This window comes from Squalius cephalus (assembly GCF_949319135.1).
Source record: "Squalius cephalus genome assembly, chromosome: 3".
Classification (NCBI taxonomy): domain Eukaryota; kingdom Metazoa; phylum Chordata; class Actinopteri; order Cypriniformes; family Leuciscidae; genus Squalius; species Squalius cephalus.
In genome coordinates this window covers 15,876,120-15,884,283 of record NC_137124.1, presented here as the reverse complement: position 1 = coordinate 15,884,283, position 8,164 = coordinate 15,876,120, and the positions used below count along the sequence as shown (strand labels likewise).

Below are 8,164 nucleotides of genomic sequence, written 5' to 3'. Positions count from 1 at the left end.
GAAGACTGGAGTAATGATGATGAATTAGAAAACGGTTCATAAAATTTCACAATATAACTGTTAAATAATAATGTCAAAAATGTAAATAATAAAATAATGTAACTATATTTGTAATGTAAACATAATAAAATTCATGCATCAGGCCTAATAATACCAGAAAGCTGCAGAGATTTGGTTGAACTCAAGCGAGAATGTCACAAGAGCGATGTTAGGTGGACTCGCTCAGTTCTGTCAGCGAGCTGTAATTGCAGTAATTTCAGTTTCTGAAGTATCTCCAGGTGTGTGAGAGTCCTGTCTGTCATCATCATCATCATCATCATCATCATAGCAGCAGCAGCAGCAGGAACATAGTGAATGAATCTGAATCTAGGAGCTCTGTGTGGACTTGTTCTGCTGAACTTCTGTGGGGCAAATTTCTAAAAACGTCATAAAAAATAAACTAACGTCATCACCACGCATTGTGTCAATGCGGTTACAATTATACAACTATTCCATAAATCCAACATGTTTGTATAAGTTTCCTTTACCACTGTAATCTCACATGAATAAACACATACTGCTAATAAAGTGTGTGAGAGTCAGATCTTGACAATGTGAGAATGTGTCATAAACGTGTTGCTTGTAAAGACCTCAGAGCTGTTTTACTATGAGTCACTTCCAGTGAAGTTTGTCGTAATGTAACGCCAGCAGGCAGAAGCAACTGTAACTTCACAATCTGAGGCAGCACTACAAGCTAGTGCACATTCAAACACTGTCTCATCTTTGTAAAGGCTTGAAAACATGTTTATCTACATCTAATATCCTCTAAATGAAATGATTCTTAAAAATAAAGTTTTTTTTTATTGGCATCAGTTGTTCGGTGAAGAACCTTCACATTCCATAAAAGAGACAAAAAAAAAAGGTTATTTTAAGAAGTGTTCACTGAAAGGTTCCTTGGTTCTTCTACACTGTGAAACCCCCTTTTGGAACCTTTATTTTTAAAGTGCCCCTATTACGCTTTTTCGAATATTACCATTAATGCAGTATGTAATATAGCTGTTTATGAATGTAAAAGGTCTTCTAGCCTATGGTCTTCATTGGCTGCCTGTGAACAACGTCTACTTTGACCCGCCCTCAAACACTGTAGTTGAAGCTGAGACCTGGAAGAGTTTGGTTTGTGTTGACGACATTTTCAGCGCTGAAAATCCACTCTGCATGCACTTCCAAAGGATGAGGACTCGCTGTAAAAACTGATACGGAAAAAATCCATCGTTACGGTTCATATCACTGTGTGTATACAAGCGCAGAGGAAGCCTCTGGAGCTGAAATTCAGATCTTCATTTCCCACCCACACTGTAGACCAATCACAACAAACTGGGCCATCTGACCAATCAGAGCAGAGTAGGCTCACGGAAAGGAGGGGTTTAGAGAGACTGAATCCACAAATTTACCGTTTTCAGAGTCTTTGAGAAATGAAGTTAAGTGTAATGTATATTATGAGAAAAATTTGTGTTTTTTTACTTTTGATGAATGTAAATATATTGTAGGAGACCTCAAAAACAATAAGGAACTTTTGAAAAACCATAATGGGTTTACACTTTAACACACACCTATGAACCTTTATATAAAACACAACTCATAATTTTAAATGCAAATGTTTGTAGAATCTCAAAGCAGCACTAATGCATCAGTCACACACAGTCTGTTTCATATAAAATGCTGTTGATTTATTTATTATGTTCTGGTCAGCATATTTACAGTTTAGTGACAACTTTTTACACATGCAGCATGGGATTTAAACATTCTGCAATAAATAACATTCATTCTATAGAGATGAAATACTCAGATATTATTTACAATAACAAAATTTCAACATGCTGGTGTTCTCAACAGACGAAACGGATCAAAACCTCACTGAGTTCCTCATAAATCCCAGATTGCCACCACTGGCTGTGTTCGGAAAAGCATTCTAGCATACTACTTCTGCAGTGTATATAGTATAGTATTGTGTACTATACTGAGTGGAACACAATACAGTGTTCGACTTGACCTTCCATTTCCAGTGTGACTTTTTAACATCACCATGTCTCATTATTTGATTAGACTGCCAAATGTTACATTTTAAACAATAAGGGGCTGAAAATGTACGAGAGACATATTTTTCAAAGATTGACAAATGTCACTCACTGAATTTAACATGCAAAGCGATGAGGTCATGTGACAAACGTCGCATACTACTGCTCTAAGTACTCAGTATGCTAGTATTCCACTCCGTACATCACCGCTGAGATTCCGAGTAAACATATGAAGTGCAACAGGTGGGTTGCGGAAGTAAAAATCCCATTCCTTTTCTGTCTATGGTAACTGATTTTTAACGCCAACTTCGCTCACCTACTGTGAGTTATTAGACTTTACTTCACTTCCGAAACCAAGGTAGCCAAAAAAGTGGACGGGCACTGTTGCACTCTATTACAACCTCAGTGAGTGGGTGGGGTTTCAGAGGTCTGTCAGTTCATTGGATGTTATTGCAGGTCTCTTCTGAGACAGCATGTCCTTCATCCAAAGGCACATCTAGTTTGCTGGTTAACTTGAGAAAAAGTTGATCAAATTTGATAGCCAGCATCACGCACACGCACGCACGCCTCATGAATGCAAGAAGAACACCCTCGTTTAGTTTGGAACCCCTTAGTTTACCCTTAGTTTAATTCTGATGCATTCTGGGTACATTAATGTAAATGTACTTGAATATCAGTGTGCTTCCAAACGCTGAGGGCTGAATGTATATGTTGATGGATTTAGTGTGGCATTCAATCTGTTTGTCTTATATAATGTGTATGTGGCCGAGTCCTGCAGGAATACATTTCCTAAAGCAACAGTCCATGTGTGTGTATATCTGTGTGTATGTGTGTCCCGCACCCACGACACACCTGTATTGGGGTGTGTGTGCCGTTATTGGCCGCACACTATGTCGATTCTCCATCACACATGCCCGTGCACGTTTACACAGCTACCTCCTTTTCCTCAGACTGCTTTCCAAGCGTCCGAGCTCCTCGTATCCCTGGTAGAAGAGCTCCAGTTCGCGGCCTCCCCAGCTCCGCCAGACAGCCAGGCACCAGTCCATGTTTTCTTTACGGAAGCCGCACACAACGGTGTCCTTTGCGACGAGCGCCGCCTCCACGAGAGTCCTAAGAGACAGACAGACAGAGAGTGAGACCAGAGGCGAGCAAGCGCTTTCGTGCAAACGCTGAAAATAAACCAAGCATGGACTCTTCGCAGAAGTATCAGCGGGTCTGTTCTTGGAACGTCTCATAGAGGAGCAGTTACAGGCCCTGAAAGCGTCGCTTGTTTGATTAATGTGTGTTTACGCAGAGAGCTGACGGGAGTCAGACAGGGACAGAGACTAGTTTATGATAAACATTTCACAACAACGCTAACTTAAACTGAAGTTCTCCCTGAAGACCTACAGAACACACTAATAATGATGGTTTAGCTGAATGGATGATTCTTATTGTTGGCTTTAATTTTGTTTTACTTTTACTAGAAGCCATTCACAGTTTCTTCAGAAAATGTAAAAATCTATGTGCGATTATTATGACTAATTGAATTATATATGCAACATCAATGTGTTTTATCATTCTGGCTGCTTTTCAATACTGTAATTGATGATTTCCTTGTCTTCTCATCCCTCCGTCCTTCAGCCTGTGACCTGGAAACCGATCAAACTCTGCCATGAAGGATGTATCAATTTTCTAATTGAGCCGGGAGGAACAAAGAGAAGGGAGGCTTCCAGAGGAGATACACAGGTGCATCCTATGCACAAATCTATATAGTCAAAAACACCTGACACAAGCATTCATGCTTATGCTTTACCTTTGCAATTGAAATAAATCATGTATTTAGAAATTAAAATAAATACAAAAAAGATTTGATGTGCTGCTAATCGATATTTGTATAACAATTTTTTTTTGTTTATAAATAAAATAAATTAAAAAGTTTATTAATTATATAATAAAATAAAATGAAAAATAAATACAAAATACATAAATAAATAAGCTAGTTTAAAAGTAGTTAAAAAAATGAAATAAATAAACCTTATATTTATGATTATGTATAGCTAGTAAAATCAATTTGAAAATAATATTAAAATTAAAATAAATAAACCACATTTTTATTCAAAACAAAATCTATAGGTAGTGAAATTAGTTTGACACAAAATAAAAAGTAATATTAAACAAAATAAATAAATCAATTAAAAATATATAAAAATAATTTTATATATGGCTAGTTTAAAAGTAATGATCAAATTTAAATAAATAAATAAATAAATAAATAAAGATTACACTAGTGACATGTTTGTTTGATACAATTTAAAAATAAACAAAATATGTTATAGTCAAATGTTTGTTCAACACAAAAATCCAACCACATAAGGGTGGGTTTCCTGAAGTTGCTTTGCAGTGACGCTTCAGAAATATTCCATTCAACAAATGTATTTCTCTGCTTCTAGTCCTTCATCCTCGCATCCTAAGATGGAGAAGCTATAGGATGCAAAATGAAACAGGGAAAAGAGGGTGCGCAGATAAGGAATGAGGAGTGTGGTAAGATCACTGTAACACACAGCCTCTAGTGTTTTCTTCTTTCATCAGCATTATATCTGCCACAAGAACATCCAGGCAGACAAAATGCATAAAATAAATATGTGTTCTGAGGGATCAGCACAATTCATTAGTGCATGTGTGTGTTCGTAAAGGATTTTTATGAGGGTTTTGTCAGCAGTCTAAATGAGGTTGTGCGCACACACTTTAATGTTTGGTCACGTGAAGCCGCTGGGCTCTTATGCTGGGCTCTAAATTTCATGCACACACACACACACACACACACACACACACACACACACACACACACACCTGTGTCACAGCTGTGACGCAGGTGTGTGTGTGCATGAAATTTAACAGGTTTATGAAGAACTGAACTACAACTGCTAATTGTAGTCATCTCTCATTTCAAACACATTTCTTGTTTAATAAGTTATTCTACTGTATTTTGAGGCAAATTCTCGCAGCTTTAAATATTTTAAAAATTAGATTCAATTCGCTTTCATCTACCAGAAAGAGTGTTTTGAAAGCTTTCCCCTCAAAAATCAATGCAGAAAATGCAAAAGACATCTGGGCTTGTTTATGGGCAGTAGAGCGCTACATCCATCACCGATTTTCATTTGCTACAGGCAATCGGTGTCACGAACAGTGTGGAATCATATATGTGGACACTGTGTGATTATTTACGCGTGACTGGCCGTTGACACGTACCCGTACTCTGGCACTCCAGGCGGCGTCAACACGGCTATCACACGACCCCTGAGTGACCCCGCCTGCTCTTGGACCTCGATAACCATGATGTCTCCTCCACGCCTGAAAACACATAAAAACACGTGAAGTGAGCAGAGCGCTGACGCCACCGCTGTCATTTTACACTTCACAATCACGCAGATAAACACAGGAGAGTTCAAATAAATAAATAAATCAGCCTGTGAATAAGAAGCATAGCTAGTTTAAAAGTAATGAAAAAAATAAAATAATAATATACAACTTATATTTATAAAAAATATAACGTTTTCTACCCGGCCAAAAAACAAAAACAAAAAAAAGTTGCAGTTTGGATTTAAAGAGGTAAATGCTTAAAAAGTCTATGATTGGATCATTATTGCAGTGCTAGAAACATATAACAGTTCTTCTAAACCTAATTGATTGAGTGTGTAGCTTTTCGTTTCTTAAACAAACATGTAGGAAGACAAATCATGGCCCTATTCCAGGATGACAAAGCCAAGATTCAGATCGGACTCAAAACTGTGAAAGGATGGTTGGGCATTGAATGCATGAAGAATCAATTTCACACATGAATTGGCACCTCTATACCATAAATTCATTCATGTGCTGGAGTAGACTTTACAGAGTGCTCGACTTTCTCCATTTTCCATCAAGAGGTGCATACATTTTTGGTCAAAATCTTGTATTGACAATACAAGAGTCAAGCTCTCTGTAAAGTCTCCTCCAGCACATCCCAAAAGACTGAAATTCAAGGTCTGGACTCAGAAGTGCCAATTCATGTGTGAAAATGATTCTTCATACTCCTGTCAATGTCGTAGGCCAGTAGTCGCTGTGCATGTAAACCTCACTCCCCTGATCTCAAGAGGCGCTCTAGCGGCTGACACTAGAGTCTGCAGTCTTTAGCCTCCTTGTTAGAGCGCCCGCCTCCCACGCTCGGAGGGGTCAGTAAGACCGGTTACACTCCCTTCCAACCATTCTTTCACAATCTGAGCCTGATGAATCTATTTGTCATCCTGCAATAGGGCCATGATGTGTCTTCCTACATTGTTGTTTAAAAAATGAAAAGCTACACACTCCATCAATTAGGGTTAGAAGAACTGTTGCCAAACCAATAACATGCAAGAAAGATCCAATCATAGACTCTTAAGCATTTGCCTATTTAACTCCCGCTATTGACGGAATTTTCCGGCTTTCCGTGTTTTTACTGTTATACGGTAAGGGCCGCTATTACACATCTTTTGAAAGAGTACTGAATCTCCTGAAAATTAGTTTTTCTCAGCTTTTTGCTTAAAATGTTCTTTTTTTTTTTTTTTTGTTAATGAAACTTCAAGACTAAGTGTTGATAAAAAAAGATTAAGCTAGAATAGAACAGTTTTTTTTGGTTTAAAAGTTGAGGCTCTGTTACATATTGCATGGTCAGATATTCATATAACAAAATATTCTGGGGGCCATGACAATTTTGTGAAAATGATCAAAAATGCTGCGAGTTAAATACAAACAGTGACTTTTTTTTGGCCGTGCAATGAATAAAGCTAGTCAAATTTTTGTCAACAATATATTACAATTTTTTTATAAATTAACTAACTATTTTAAAATAATCAAAAAAAGTATACAAAGCTAGTTACATTTTTTGGTGACAATATAATAATAATAATAAAAAACGTGAAATGAAACAAGGTAACAAGGATGCACAAAAAAGGAATAAAAAGAAGCTGCTTCCATTTTGTCCACTTCAGTGTGTCAGTGATCAGAGCGCTGATCTTACACTTCACAATCACACACATTAAGCTTCTTTGTCTGTTGTTGAACAGTATCTCCCAAGGACTAAACACATTTAAAGCCGCTAAAAGTTCATTTTTATAAACAAAATCTTCCAAGCAGCTTTTATCAAGGCTCTCAGGTGTCTTTGACCAATTGTTTTCTTTTAAGACAACAAATTAATTTGTTTTAATTCATGGAATGCACTTTTCCAGTCATTTTGTGATTCCTGGATAATGATAGTTAACTTACAGAGCAAAAAAAGAAAAGAAAAGAAGTTATATATATATATAAACACACACACACATATTTTTTTGCCTGGTTGTTCAATTTGCTTAATTAAAATGAGCTAATGCAACAATTCACAGATCACTTAATTTTAATGCATTTAATCTGCTTACATTTGCAAAACAGACGTCTACTTAATCCATTTAAATAGGGAATCCATTTAAATAGGGACTGCATGAATTATTTTTGTTGGCATCAAGCAACACCGTGAAAGAGAATTTGTAGTTCCCTTTATAATAATGAACGTTAATTAATAATATCTGCCGATTTACTCTTTTATTGTTTGAATAAATTAACACATTGTACACTTATATTACATATTACATATTGTACTATAATACAATAGTGAACTAACCTAACCTAGTTTATAAGTTGCAGCAAGCTTCTTTTATAAATCAATGTCCTTATTGGGCGCCTCGGTTTCCTTTGAGCACAATATGAGGCACCTGTGTGACCTGATTACACGGTGATGTCTGGGTTAAAGAGAATAAAGTCCTGCTCAAATTATAAACCGCTGAAATTATAATGCATTTTATATTCATGAATAAAACATAGACATTTTAATGTGCTCTTCTGAAATAACACTTCATTCTGCCCTTGATCTTGTGCTTAAGCTCTCTTTAACCAAATGTTTAATTGATGAATATCTCCAGCAGGACATGATCTTTTATCGCTCCTGGAACAACATTTATCATAACTATCTCAAACTAAGCCCTAGGTTCAGGTGCTTTGCTCAAAACAACCTGCCCCACCTAAGAAACTGCTATTGAGATCAACGGGACTGCTAACGCTAACACAAACATTACCCCTAAAAT

General features: G+C 36.8%; 1 protein-coding gene across 2 annotated transcripts in view; it reads right to left on the bottom strand.

Moving 5' to 3' along the window:
• Positions 1-1,684: 1,684 nt before the first annotated feature.
• lrrk1 (leucine-rich repeat kinase 1) overlaps positions 1,685-8,164 on the bottom strand; it is an 87,813-nt gene continuing 81,333 nt past the window's right edge. For both annotated transcript variants that reach the window (XM_079866506.1, XM_079866507.1), the window contains 2 exons: positions 5,286-5,387; positions 1,685-3,164 (listed from right to left, as the gene is read on the bottom strand). In XM_079866506.1, coding sequence (XP_079722632.1) covers positions 2,987-3,164; positions 5,286-5,387 — 280 coding nt within the window. In that variant the 3' untranslated portion in view covers positions 1,685-2,986. The remainder of the gene's footprint in view (positions 3,165-5,285; positions 5,388-8,164) is intronic.